Source organism: Mauremys mutica, chromosome 22 (genome assembly GCF_020497125.1).
Source record: "Mauremys mutica isolate MM-2020 ecotype Southern chromosome 22, ASM2049712v1, whole genome shotgun sequence".
Taxonomy (NCBI): domain Eukaryota; kingdom Metazoa; phylum Chordata; order Testudines; family Geoemydidae; genus Mauremys; species Mauremys mutica.
The window spans coordinates 17,127,371-17,141,721 of record NC_059093.1 but is presented as its reverse complement, the minus strand read 5'-3'; the positions used below and the strand labels follow the sequence as shown (position 1 = coordinate 17,141,721).

At 53.6% G+C, this 14,351-nt stretch overlaps 1 protein-coding gene across 1 annotated transcript; it reads right to left on the bottom strand.

Annotated features, from left to right (window-relative positions):
- Positions 1–486: 486 nt before the first annotated feature.
- On the bottom strand, positions 487–14,293 carry PANX3 (pannexin 3). The gene is made up of 5 exons (XM_044997346.1): positions 14,113–14,293; positions 9,274–9,416; positions 6,947–7,161; positions 4,130–4,794; positions 487–905 (listed from the first exon to the last, which is right to left on the bottom strand). Exons 1-5 carry the CDS (start codon positions 14,291–14,293, stop codon positions 838–840), a joined length of 1,272 nt encoding a protein of 423 aa, XP_044853281.1. The 3' UTR covers positions 487–837.
- Positions 14,294–14,351: the final 58 nt, after the last annotated feature.

The following is a 14,351-nucleotide window of genomic DNA, read 5'->3' as shown; positions in this document are numbered from 1 at the left end:
ACAAACACCTACCAGGGATGGTCTAGATAATAACTTAGTCCTGCCATGAGTATAGGGGACTGGACTAGATGACCTCTCGGGGTCCCTTCCAGTTCTATGACATGGCGGTAGCTCTTCATGGAGGCAGTTGTGCTGACTCCTGCTTCTTGTTTCCAGCTGCTTTTAAAGCCTGACACCTAGAGCTGCCAAGGGAGAGAGCCAGGACCATGTGCTCGGCCAGCTGGGTTGTAGTCCCCAGCTTAGGGCTTGTGGGTTCTAGCCTAGCACCGCCCTGTCCTTCAGAGCAGCCTGCAGAATCCCACCACCTTTAAAGCAAGAGCAATACACGGCGTTTACTTTTTAATTATGAACCATTCCATTTCCTCTGCTTCATTTTGAATGTGCCTTCCTGGGCCCGCTGGTACTCTCACTTCCTGGGGGAAAAGTAACTCCACTGAGATCATTTATGCTAGATCAAATCAGGAGCATCTCCTCTGGCATCCATAGTTACACTGGGGTATAATTGCTATAAAACCAGAATGGCTACACTGGAGCGGCTGGACCCAAGAGAATGGCAGGGTGAGGATTGCACTGGTCCAGATAAAAACCAGTTTCATGGGTGTTGATCAATGGATCTGACGAATCACTAGAGCCATGAACAGTTTCAGCCATGATTACATGGGTGGGATGAGCGCAGAGCCGATCCAGGAGCAGTAGCTGGGTGTAGGCCAGTGGCCTGAATTCACCCCATGGATTTGACTGTTATATTTCTTAGTCATCCTATAACATCTTGTCATGGCTCGGCAGGGGAGCTGTGATCGTCCCATCCCTGTGCAGCAATCTGTCAGGGTCCTCCACTCAGGCAGAGCCAGGCAGGCTGGGCTTGGGGCCAGCGTTTCTTTTAGCTTCTCCTGTGGGTTCCATTTCTAGATAAGGGGAGAGAAGAGAAAGTCACCAGTGTATGTGGGTGATAGGGCTCTCCCTTCTTCCTTTATTTCTAAGGGATGTGACCAGTAGCTGTGGCACCTGCTCCCTGCCAGCCTAGCCCTCCCATCCCCCTGTCTCAGACACTCAGGATACACTCTTTGCTGCAGGGATTGCTGTAGCAGAAGGGTCCAGCTAGGTTGGTACTTTGTCTAAGCGTGGCCACTTTGGCGGGCTCCAGAAAGAGGCATAATGCCCCCCGCTTCCCTCATTTCCTATCCCCCATGGAGTCTGTTCTTTGTGTAACAAAGGAGGGAATTTCCCCCAGCTCCAGCTGACACTAATGAACACCCATACTAAAGCACGAAGACAGCTGGCTCTTGGCATCTGATCATAGCCAACAACAGGGATTTACTACACTTGTATCACATCCAGTGGCAGTGAGTTCCACTGTTTAATTATACATTGTACCCAGTTTCCTTTTATCCAGTCTACATTTCTTGCTTTTCGCCACTGTGTGCCCTTTGTTCTCTTACAGGATGCTGAGATGGGGCACCCTCTTCCCCCTTCATTAGTTCATTCAGCTAAAGGTATCGGGATCTCCTTCTATTCTCTTTCCAGTAAAGCAGCCCCAGGTTTTTACTGCTCCTGTTCCCTTCCACTCAGCTCCAGCTCCCTTCTCTACAGCCTGGCTCTCCCCACTGATGGGATCCAGCCCCTGGGTCACAGTTTGAAGAGTGACTGTTCTCTCTAGCCCCCCCTCACAGCTGATACGTGGCCTCCAGGGGTGGCTCCGTACTATGGCACTAAGCTCCCTTAGCCCTAACTCATAGTCATTCCTGCTGCCTGTGGATCATCATTGAGCCAAGGAAAGAGCAACAACAAGGTATCAGGCAGGGATAGGATTTGAACTTGGGTCCCCCACTCCCAGGGAGTGGCCTATAAGGGAGGCATGGCTGCTGGTAAGGGTTGGGCTGCCCCTCCAGGATGTTTCTAGCCATGAGCACGGCTGAGAGCTGCACCATGTCCAGGTGACTCCCCCTGCCTGCCGCGCTCTGCTGCACTCCCCTCTTGAAAGGAAGGGAGCCAGGGTTGTTGCTTGCTGGCCATCCAGGAGCCGAAGCAGCTGTTACCATGGTGAGTGGGCTGATCATACTCAGCATGGCCGTGGTGTTTTTCAGCCAGAGAGCTCAGGGCACTGCCTAAAGGGGGATAAGGATCATGCTCCCCATTTTACAGAAGGGGAGACTGAGGCGCAGATGGGCAGGGGGAGAAATCCTACAGCCAATAATGGCAGAACAAGGAAGAGAACCCAGGAGTCCTGGCTCCTAGGCCCGTGTTCTAACCCAGGACTGCATTGTCAGAGGGGGATGCACCTTCGATCGAGGTGGCAGCCCTGAGGCACACCGGAGAGCTGCTGTCGGTGGGGACCAGCTGCCTGCGCTGTACCTGGCCGGGGGCCCAGACAGGCCAAAGGACGTCAGTTCAAGCTGTGCTAGAGCAGGAGGTAGGTTTACGGCCACGCTCCGTTCCCTCCCCCAGAGCGCGAGCGGCCAGCCAGGCGTTGCCCAGTAGCGCACCCCACATGGTGCGGGAGCCAGCGAGCAGAATGGGGGCTGGGGAGAGAACTGGGAGTGAAGCAGGCCTGGAAATCAAAGCACTCAGACCAGACCGCAGCTGCCCCAGAGGGGTGCGGTGGGAACAAGACAAGAGGTGTGTCAGGCTGCTGGTGCCTTTCGCTGGCCCAGCAGAGAGACACTGATGCGCCTGGGAGTCATGGCTGAACTATGCAGTGTTCCCTTCGCAGGTGCCTCTGCTCCCACCGTCCCGCCTTGGCACCGTTTGCTCAGGGCACTGGAGAAAGGCACAGGGGAGCCCAGGCAGGAACCCCGAGTTTACAGCCAAACAGCTAACCACCAGGATGCATCACTTAGTGCCACACCCGAGACCCTTCGGTGACCATGGAGAAGCAGGGGCACAGGGCTCCAAGCTGCTGCCCCATGGCCTGCGGGGTCTGACCCCCAGCAGTGACTCCCAATGGGCAGAGCTTCGGCTCCCTCTGAGCCTCGCAGGCAGCCTGGCTTTTAAGCTGCCAGCTCTCCAGTGAAGCTGCTTCATCTGTTACTATGGCAGCCACCCACCCACATGCAAAATCCAGACAGCCGCAAAATCCCGGATACCATGAAGCATCTACGACCTAGAAAGGTCTGGTTTGGACTTTCCGCACCAACCCAAGAGGGGTCCCGTTATGCCCTGCAGTGGCTGGCTGCCCTCTTGTGGTTCAGGGTTGGTCTGTGGCACACAGTGATCTTCTAGGTTCATTACTATTGCAAAAGAAAAATTGGGGAACATGAGAAGGTTGGGGGGGTGGTGCAGACAGGTTCCTCCCTCTGCACAGAGCTGGGCAGATCCTGAGGATATTCCCAGGGAGTTTTCTGAGCCTACCCTTGTGCCCCCGGCGCATTTGTGTTCCACAAAAATCCCAAGCGGCTTTTACCCACCAGGAGCAAGTTCCACAATTGGAAGAGTAGCCCATGCTCCGACATGGCTAGTCACAGAAGTCATCCAATCGGGGAACAGAAAGAAGATCACATGACTTATGTAACTAACATGCAGTTTGAATTTTGCATTCTTAATGAGCTGCTGAGGAACGCCCTGCAATCAAGTAAGAAACATGGTTCTTGGGGGCAGAACGTGCGCCCTACCCAAAACCCTACCCCGCCAGCTCGTTCGAGCGAATAAAGAAATTTGGGATATTACCAACTACGCTCGAGAGCTTTGCAGGTTTCCAGCAGACGGGGTATTCACCACTCACCTGGCTCTGCCAGCAAGGCTACAAGCAGCAGAGGGATAACTGGAGTGGTGCAGAGGGAGTGGAGAAGTAATGAGATGGAAGTAAAGAGAATTGAAGGTGATAGTCAAGAAAAGATCAGCGCCTGTAAGCTCTGGAATATTCCCTCAAAGGAAGCGACGGGAGCCTCCTTGCCCAAGATACTTGCTCAAGGCATGGAGGATCTTCCAGTAGGAAGCTCTCCTGCCATGGCAGGCTGGCTACAGGCTAGGTGAGCAGGTAAGATTTGTCCATCTCTGACTTCTAGCAGGAGGAATGGAAGCACTTGGACAGCACTATGTCGATTTTTCATTGACTTCCCAGTCCCACTGAGATTTCCATGCTTTGATTCAAAGCAACCCAGAGGGAGGGAGGAAGGTTCCATTTGTCTCTTACCCAGGATCTCGCTGCTTGGAGGAGGAGGGTTTCCTTCAGCCCCTGCAGCGCAAGCTGGGTGTTTCGGTTTGGACGTCTCCAGGCCGGCGAGGAGGGTCATGAAATCCACCACGGTGTCGATGTGCTGTGGGCTGGAGGTGACCTCCCTCAGCGCGCACACCGCGTTCAGCCTGCTGAAAGACTTGAGCTCCGAGATATTGGCCTGCAGGAACAGGAGGATGATGTTCAGGTCATTCAAGGGGCAGGTCAGCATCTTCCTGCTGAGGAGGTCGAAGGCAGGCAGCATCTCGTAGATGGACAGGAGGCGCTTGTCCCACTGGAGGAGCTGCAGCATGTTGTAGATGACCACAGGTGCCAGGAGGACATAGACACCCCCGTTGGAGATGCTGATCAGCTGGAAGACAGAGAAGAAGACCAGCTTGCAGGGAATCACATCGGGAACCTGGGGCTCATCTCGCAGGAGCCCTGTCTTGATGGAGCAGCTGAATTCATCTTGGAAAAAGACGCGGAGGTGGAGGAATCCCAGGTAGAGACAGGTAGCAGTGATGAGGAGCAGCAGCAGCAGGTTCCGCAGAAGGTAGGCACCCACCAGGGAGTGCGAGCGCTGCTTGCAGGCCAGGTACCGCTCCAGCAGCGGGAACTCAAAGTACCGCTCCCTGCGAGCCCTGGGGGAGAGACAGCGGGGTAGCTGGGGCCAGTTCCTCAGCTAGGGTAAATCACTTCACTGATGTCAGATTACACCAGCTGAGGACCTGGCCTGTAAATGCCACCTCTAGGGTTAAATCCTTGGGCGCCTGATGCCAAAGGGATGTAATGCTGGATGGATCAGAACACTGACCAGTGCATTAACCAGAATCATAGAACCAGAAGGGACCTCAAGGTTCATCTAGTCTAGCCCTCAGAGTGTGAGTGTGTGTGAATCAGTTTGTTTATACTCAGAACATGTTTTGATCAACTTTTTTCTCGTTTGTAGCCAAACACATTTTAAGTAATTTTGTTTAATAAAAAAGATCAGCTTTTAAATGCTGGTTTTGTGCATGTAATTGAATTTTAATTTCCACCCAAATGGAGCATGACGCAAATCACAAGGAAAAAATTAAATCCTCCTCTAGTCGCTAAAAATTGCGGCAGTCACCCTTTTCTAGCATAATCAAAATGCAGAAATTAAGAAGCTGAAAAAACGTGCCTGGATAAAACGTAACCTCGTGGTTAGCAAAAAGTAACACGGGATTTAGGGCAAAGGCTGTTATTTCAATCCACGTGTGAATGGCAACCCTCCAACGAGCATCAACCTTCCTTTAGGAAAATAACTCAGAAGTACAAAAGCAAAACAGGATTAAAATTGAGGCTTTAAATCAAGGTTTCCTGCCTGCTAATTTCCACCATGATTTAAATCAACCCCCCTCTCCCCTCCCCTCTTCCAATAGATTAAATGCAGAAGAGTTACATAAAGGACCTAATCCTGCCCACAAGCCAATCCCCCCCACCCCCGGCCCGGACAATGGGAGTTTTGCCTGCATACAGGCGGTGGGACCCTAAGGAAACCATAGAGATGAGCTTTGAAGTGGACCCAGCATAGGGTTGTTCATGACAGGAGCCCCCTCCCACCGCGGTATCTGCAGCCCCCTGGCCCTCCACTATCAGCAGGATCCACACTGTGCATGCAGTTTATCCACAGCTGCTTCCTGGAGAAGACGCTAGAGTCCTGGCTGCGGGGGTGAGAAGGGGGCAGGAGGCAGCGAGGGATGGGAGGAATCACATGTGGGGGGAAGGGGCAGTGGCCATCAGTTGGGGCCCTGCACTGTTACCTCCCCGGGGGTCTGCTGACCCCAGGCCCAGCCCTGCGTGCTCTGTACCCCATTCACAGGCCCACCTCCAGTCCTGGGGAACTCAGGCTCAGCCCCAGGTGGAGGGCGGCATGTGCTGTGGATGGGATCAGACACACGCATGCCAGACCAGATTGGACCACAGCCCCATGTGGGGTGGGGGCTTCCAGGCACAGATCTCATAGAATCTCAGGGTTGGAAGGGACCTCAGGAGGTCATCTAGTCCAGTCCCCTGCTCAAAGCAGGACCAACCCCAACTAAATCATCCCAGCCAGGGCTTTGTCAAGCCTGACCTTAAAAACCTCTAAGGAAGGAAATTCCACCACCTCCCTAGGTAACCCATTCCAGTGCTTCACCACCCTCCTAGCGAACAAGTTTTTCCTAATCCAGCCTAGACCTCCCCCACTGAAAGGAAAGGTCAAGGAGAGTCCTGAGGAGATGCCATCTGAAGTTGCAGGGGAATACCACAGGGGGAACAGTCCCTCTGCCTGACCAGGGACTTGAACCTGGACCCTCAGATTAAGAGTCTGATGCCCTGTGGAGGGCAAATCCTTCAGCCCATCCCAGGCCGCCATAGAGGGCTCGCCACAGGGGAGGGAGTGGGGGCCCAGGTTATAGGGATCCACCACCCAGCTCCAGGCTGTGTCACCTTCCCCTCAGAGTCCCTGCATGCTGAGGTACCCCCTCCCCACAACAGGGTGGGCCTGAGGGCTGCCTCGGTGAGGGAAGGTCCTGGTAGCATGGCCTTGGGGGAGCTGGGGCTGGGCGGGAACCCCAGTGCCGACAGGTTCAGGGGGCAGAAACCTGTCCTGGGACCAGTCCTAAGGACATTCTCCAAGGAGACCCCTCCACCTTGCCCCACTATAGAGCTCTCTTGCCCTGGGTCTCCAAGAAAAAGGACCCCCTCCAGCGAGATGGTGGCTGCGGGACTGCGCACGCTGGGAGCGGGAGGAGGAACCCAAAAGGGTCAGTCCTCAAGCCACTGACTCACTTCTCAAACTCCTCCCAGAAGAGCCGGGCATCCGTGCTGGCCTGGCGGACCTTCACCATGTGCTGCACCAGGCGGATGGAGCGGTTGTAGGACTTGTCCAGCTCGTCGATGATGAAGAGCAGGTCGCTGTTCAGCGCGGGCGCAGCTGTGTATCGCCACAGCAGGGAGGGCAGGTACATGGCCACCGCGATGAGCAGCAGGGAGTAGGGGAAGGCCTGGGCAAAGGACAATGCAATGGCTGAGGCCAGCTCGACCGGCGAGAGTGAGAGCAGAACAGCGGTCAGAACAGACTATAACAGGAGCATAAAGGACAAGCCAGGCAGCAAGTCAAGGCCGTTCAGGGCTGCACATTCTACTCCTGAGGGCATTCTGTGCCAAAAAATTAAAAATTCTGCACACAATATTTTAAAATTCTGCAAACTTTTGCAAATTTTATTTGTCAAATACATTTGCAGGCTCCATCATGGCATTGGGGAGCACCGATCACCGGCTGCCCAGAGGTGGGAGATCACTGTGCAGCTCCCCACACTGAGACACGGACTCGGCGGTGAGGCTGCACCCAACCCTGACACAGCGCAAGGACCGGGCCTGCCCCAGAAACACCCCAGGGCCCTGCCCCTCCGTGCCAGGCGCACCAGGTGTGGGCAGGCAAGCTCAGCCAGGCAGGATCCAAGTGTGAAGGGGCTTAGTGGGGGGGGGATCCAGGTGTGGGTTGAGACCGTTCTGTGTGGGGTAATCTGGCTGCGAGCGGCTCAGTGAGGGATCCGGGTGCAGGGAGAATCTGGATGCACAGGGGCTTGTTGGGAGCTTCTGGGTAGATGGCGAAGCAGCTGTACAGAGACCCCTCCCCCTGCAGCTGAGAAGCAATGGGTGCAGGAAGCGTGGGTTGAGGGGAGTTTGCAGAGCTTCCTGCAGCTGGGGGAGAAATCTGGGGGTGGGTCTGACCCAGCCCCAGATGCCATGAAGAGGAAGAGGAAGTCCCGTCCTCCCTACCCCAGCTGGGACTAGCAGCTGAGCCCAGCGCAAGGTAGGAGCCACTAGCCAGGTCTTCCTCAGTCCCGCCCCCTGCCCCATAGTGATTTACTGCCCTGGGCACCTGAAACATACTGCTGGGGAGGGTCGCGTGACTGCTCTGCAGGGAAGCAAAGTAATCTGCGGGGGACATAAATTCTACATCTGGACAGTGACACAGATTTCCCACAGGAGTAACATTCAGGAGGCAGGGAATGGCCAGGCTAAGGCTGAACAGCGGATTAGGAGCTGCAGCCCTGAGACCTAACCCCAGATACAATGATACCGAGCGATTACACAGCTCTTCCCACCTGACCATCTCCAAGAGCTTTACAATGGCTCATCCTCCCCATCTTACATATGGGGAAACTGAGGCATGGGGCAGGGTAGGGACTTGGTCTAGGTCCCACTGGGAGTCAGTGGCAGAGATAGGGATTGAATCCAGTTATCCTTAGTCCCAGCCCAGTGCCCTATCCATGAGGCCCCCAGGGTGGGGGAGCTGGACAGACCCAGGGGGACTCGAACCCCAAACACGATCAGATCAGGACAATCCATTTGGCCCCTGGGAGCTGATGCAGGGTTTGCAGGGTAAATAGAGGAGATCCTGGGTGGGGGATTCTTGGAAACGGCAGAGGTGGTTCTTGCTTCTACACAGAGGTGGTTTGTTCAGAAGCTCTGCGGGGGCTGCTCCCAAACACACAGAAGTGGCATTGAGGCCTCTCTGCCCAATGAAGTGACCATGACCATTTCTTTGAGATCTGGACCTTGCGCCAAGAGTCGCTGCCTTGTGACACCCAGGCTGGGTGCCTGCCATGGACTCTGCATGGGGCTGCCTCTGGAGACCACTGGGCAGTTTCAGCTGGTGCAGAATGGAGCCGCCTGGCTGATGGGCAGAGCTGGCCACAAGGAGCACGCTACAGCAGAACATAGCCACACTGACCCCCTAGTCACTTCTGGAGCCATCTGGCCTCGATCACACAAGCCCTCGGTGGCTGGAGCCAGGTATAAATCTCCCTGCCGCATGCCAGGGCCATGATGGAGATCAGCAGGGATTCCACCAGCTGGGGCTGAGGGCAGGGCTTCCTGCTGTGGGGCAGATTGGTCTGGCAGAGTCCCTTCGGGTGCCGTGCAAAGGCCAGCCTGTCCCTCTTGCCTTTGGCCGACAGGGGGGTGGGGAGCACTGTATCCTGATGAGCTGTGTTCTTCGCCTGGGTCCCTTGCCCACCCGAATGCCACTGGCCCTGGAGATGCTGCATCGGGGGCTGATTTTCGACCCCTTGAACTGCAAAGCTCCCCTAACCCATCAGCCCCACTACCTTGAGAGTCCAGAGGGATTTGGCTGTCGTGTTTCCAGCAGCATCAAATTCATAGTGGATCAAGGAATCCCAGCAAGACGTATCAACGTATGCAGACTGCTTCCCTGTGAAGTTGGCGGGCGAGAAACAGCTGATCTGGGTCCCTGGAACAGAGCACGAGTGGTTACAGCAAGAGGGACGAGCTGCTGGACCCACAGGAGGGGATTCCACCCACCACCATCCCCACTAATGTGGAACCCTGCTGCTCTGGAGTCTCTGCAGTGAATAGGTGTCCAGCAGCCCCATTCCAGCCCACTCCCCTCCCAGCCTGCAGCCACCCTGACTATGCAGTGTGGATAGCACCCCCTTGTGGGCACAGAGCAGCCAGCAATGCCGTGCTGTCAGCGCCGCCTGGGATTGCATGGGCCCCGATTTTAAACTCAGTGACAACACAGCAACATCTCTGCTGGCTGGGGTCATGCTGACTGAGGCCAGGCTGCCTGATTCCCTGCAGGCTGGAGCTGTGTGTTGTCCACACTCCTCGCAGCTGCCTCGGGACTACACATAGGAGCTGACTCCATGGGTGCTCCAGGGCTGGAGCACCCACGGAGAAAAATTAGTGGGTGCTCTGCACCCACCGGCAGCTCCCCGTGGCCCCACCCCACCCCCTTGCTCCAGCTCGCCTCTGCCTCCTCCACGAGCATGCTGCTGCGTCCTGCTCCTCTCCTTTGCGCGGCAAAACAGCTGTTTCGCGGGGCAGGGAGGGAGGGGGGAAAACACGGCATGCTGGGGGAAGAGGCAGGGCCGGGGCGGGGATTTGGGGAAGGATTTGGAATGGGGGCAGGGCCAGGGGTGGGGGGGGACACGAGCACCCACCAGCGCTGGAGAAAGTTGGCACCCTTGGGGTATCCCCTCCCTCCCCAGCAGCCCATGAACACAGTCGGCTGGGCACAACTCGTCTTGTCCTGGCCCAGAAAGGTGAGACAGTCCCTGTGGCAAAGGCTCCTGCCAGCCCAGGAACGGCCTCACTGGCAAAGCCAGGCTTGGCAGGAAAGCCTGGCTCCAGCCAGCACCGAGAATCGAGCAGTACAATATGAGCGGTTCAGCTCAGCCTCGCTGAGCTCGTATACTGCCGTCCTGCCTGCAGCCACACCAGTGCCTCCCTACACCTGTTCAGTTGCAAGGCACTCTGGGTACTTACCCCACAAACCACTGGCCACTGCAGGGGTGGCAGGGCAGGGGTGGTCTGGTGAGCTCTGGCTGAGGGATCCCTCTCTGCTCCCCCCCGCGCAGGCCATGCCTCCAGGGTCCAGGACTCCACTAACTCTTCTGACTCCAGCTGTCATGTCACACTATGTGCTCAGACGGAGCTGCAAGCTTGCTAGTGGGGTTGATGCAGCAGGAATGCAGCTACCCATCACTGCTCCAGGCCTGTTAGTTTTTGAGGAGGCCGGAGGAACTGGCAGCTGAGGGGCTGGGGCAGTGCTATGCTCCTAATGCAGTAGCCCCAGCCGATGGGCTACAGGTGGGTCACTAGCTGAGATGCCTGTTCTGCCAAACCCCAGGCAGCTCGCCAGGCTAGACTTCGCTGCTGGTAAACGCAAGTGCAGTTGTCGGCTCAGGCCAGGCCAGCTAAGGTGCATTTAGCTGCCATCTTGCCCAAATCATGATTTAGGTTTGGATGGGGCTACCAAGGAACCAGCTTTGCTAATAAAGGCATTTGAGATGATCCTGTCCCTGAAGATGATTTCATTCCTGTAACACCATGTTCTGATGCTTTACATATACACAGAGTTAGCCACAGCTCTAACACCGTGAATAGCCTACAGAACAGTAAAGAGCCCATTAACTAGACTATTTCAATGTCCATGCAAGAGACTAATAACCTGGTGGCACCTCAATCTATGTTATAATCAAGGAAGAAGCCAGCAAAAACACATCTATTTTATTCTCGCTGACTCCACCCGGCCTCCTGAACATTAAGTCCAAGAACAAATTTCTGAGGCAGGATGGAAATTAGATCCACAAACCTCACATTCTCCGGTCAGACATACACAAATAGACCCACAAACACAAGCATCCTCTGCTCCCGTGACTAGACACCAAAGCTTTCCTGGCAGAAATGTTAAATCACTGGCAACACAGGAGCTTAGATTCACAGATTTTAAGGCCAGAAGGGATCTCTCCTGAATAACACAGGCCTTTTACCCCTGTATTGAGCCCAATGACTTGTGTTTGGCTAAAGCATCTTCCAGAAAGCTATCCAGTCTCGATTTGAAGACTAGAGAGTCCACCACTTCCCTTGGTAGTTTGTTCCAGTGGCTGAATAGCATCAGGCCTCAGACCGATTCCTACAGAACTCCAGCATAACACCCACATTCAGTGAAGGTTCCCCACTGACAGCTACTTTTTGAGATCTGTCAGTTCGTTTCTAATCCATTTAATGTGTGGTCTATTGCTATTGTGGAGCGCTAAATTTTTTTAAATTAGAATATTGTGTGGTGCTAAATCAAATACCTTACAAAAGTTTATTATAACTGACATACTTGGTTGGGCCATCCTGCTTGCTCTTTTTTAATATTATCGCAACACTAGCACTCTTCCAGTCGTCTTGAAGCCTCCCCAGATTCTGAGATTTATAAAAAAAAATTAATATCAGCTGGCCAGAGATCTCCTCAGCCAGCTCTTTTAGGACTCTTGGTTACAAGTTTTCCAGGCCTGCTGATTTTAAAAATTTATCCCTAGATTTTCCACACTTCATAACTTCTAATTTCTATCAATTACTGTAGATTTTTTCCATTTCTTATACATTGCTTTCTTATTGCTAATTTCTGCATTCATTTTGCCACTGAACCAGGATGACTGTTAGCCAAAGCTGCTCTCTTTCTCCATTGTGGAATCACGGCTTTTTGAACAACTAATACATTCTTTTTAAAAGAACTCCCAGTTTTCACTCACAGTTTTCTAAGTTTTTCTTTCCAATGCCACTGATAATTTTCCTCAGTTTAGGGAAATGAGCCCTTTTTGAAACACCAAGTGCTTCTATTACTGGTTGGGACTGGCCTCGACTTGCCCATATCAAATGTAATCAGCTCCTGATCACCACCCCCTAGACAACCACCACCTTCAGTCCAGTGGTAATTCATCTTTAGTCATTAGAATGAGTCCAAATACACTTACCTGGTGTTAGATGCAACACCCTTTGTGTTAGAACATCATCACCCATAAAAGAAGCTAATGATATTTTACTACTGGCTCCATGAGACCTCCAGCAGATGTCTCCCAGACTGAAGTCTCTCATAAGACCACAACTTTTCTGTTCACACATTACAGTAAGGTTGATCCAGGGGTTGCTCCCCTGGTCCAGCCTGCCTTGTATTCATTCTCTGACCAGAACCATAACTTGTAGAAGTTAGTGAAAAAATCATCCTGATAGTTAATTTCATAGCAATATGCATTTGGAAATATTTTTTCATCGTCCCAGCTAAGCAGTGGTTGGCTTCTGTCATGAGGTGAGTATCCCTCATCCATGTCTCTCACAGCTGGTCTAATTGTCAAGGATATTCTTAATATTCAGGGAAAGTCTAACCCTGTTTTGGAAGGCACTTAGCAGGTTCCCTCTCTAACATCATGTGGCGGGGAGTTCCACAGGCTAAACACACATTGTGCAAATAGGCATCTCCCTTTTGATTGTACTAGATGCTCTCTCTCTTTCAGGAGCAGCAACTGAACCAACAAAGGGGACTTAAGAAAGATTGTGACATAACCCCCTTATCTACCCCCACACACCCCTCTCTCTCAGCAAGAACACAGGGCATGTAGTAGTGGGATGGACAGAAAGAGGTAGAAAGCAAGGAAGCCAGACCAAAGCCTCTGAAGGCAGAAACAGATCATCCTCCAAGTCCATGTTTAGCTTGAGGTTAAGATGCATCCAATTGTGTTATCAATGAAACTTTGTGTAATAGGATCCCAGGCCAAGTCCTATAACTGGGGAAAGAAGTGTCAATTCAAGCACTGTCAGCATCCCAGTGCTGGCTGGGCTGGTTCCCCAAGGGGCTGCAAGGACAGAAAAAACCACAGCCTCCAAGAACATCTAGGGGCAGGAGAGAGAGAGCGGATTGAGCGAGACCACCCGTAACGCAGGCAACCAGCCAGTGGAGTGCAATGCCAACCACGTCAGCACAAGAACTGGGAACCCCCGTGAGAGGGCAGCAGCTGTTGTTTTTGTCAGAATTGTGGCAAGTTATGTCCAAGGTTATATGCTGGCTAAGGAACGGTCCCACCACCAGCAGAACCCTACTTAGATCAGAAGCGCTTTGGGGGCTTCCTGTTCTCTTTGCACAGTGCCTTGCACCATGGGGCCCTGGGCCGTGACGAGAGCTCTAAGGCACTATTGCAACACAGACGATAAACACCACAGACTCTCCAGTGGAGCACAGAGTGTTCACAGGAACATAGGAACTGGCAGCCTGGATCAGACTGAGGTCTATCTAGCTCAGTGGCCTGGCTCGGACAGCGACCAGAACCAGATTCTTCAGATGGAAGAACCTTGCAGTGGCAGATGTGGGACAGTCAACACCCCATTAAGGTCTCACCCTAACCCCTAGTAGTTAGAGGGTGGAGCAAGTACTGAAATAGCACAAGGTTTTATCGTCCTTCTGAAACTCTTCCACACCCCCAGAACTCTGACTAGTTCCCCATAAACACCCCCTCACTCCTTGAACCTTCCATGTACCTGTGATGCACCAGCAGAACTAGAGCCAGTGGGGTCCGTGCTGCATACCCTGCTCCTGCCCTAGATCTTTCTACCCTAATGCTGATCTAAACCCAGTCCTGATAACACACCACCCTGCAACTTACCCGTGGAAAACTCCCGCGCGAACGCCAGGGACACCAGGAACAGGGGCAGGCCCACCGCGACAAACTTCACAACGCGGTCGCTCGGTAACTCCAGGCGAAGGCCTTTGGCTCGGGAGCCGCTGGGTTCCGGGAGCAAAGCATCAGAGAGCATGTACTCAGCCGCCGTGTGTGCGATAGACATGTCTCCAGGAGCAGAGAAGACGCAGCTGCTGCTGTTGTTTATGGCTTGATCCCGGCCG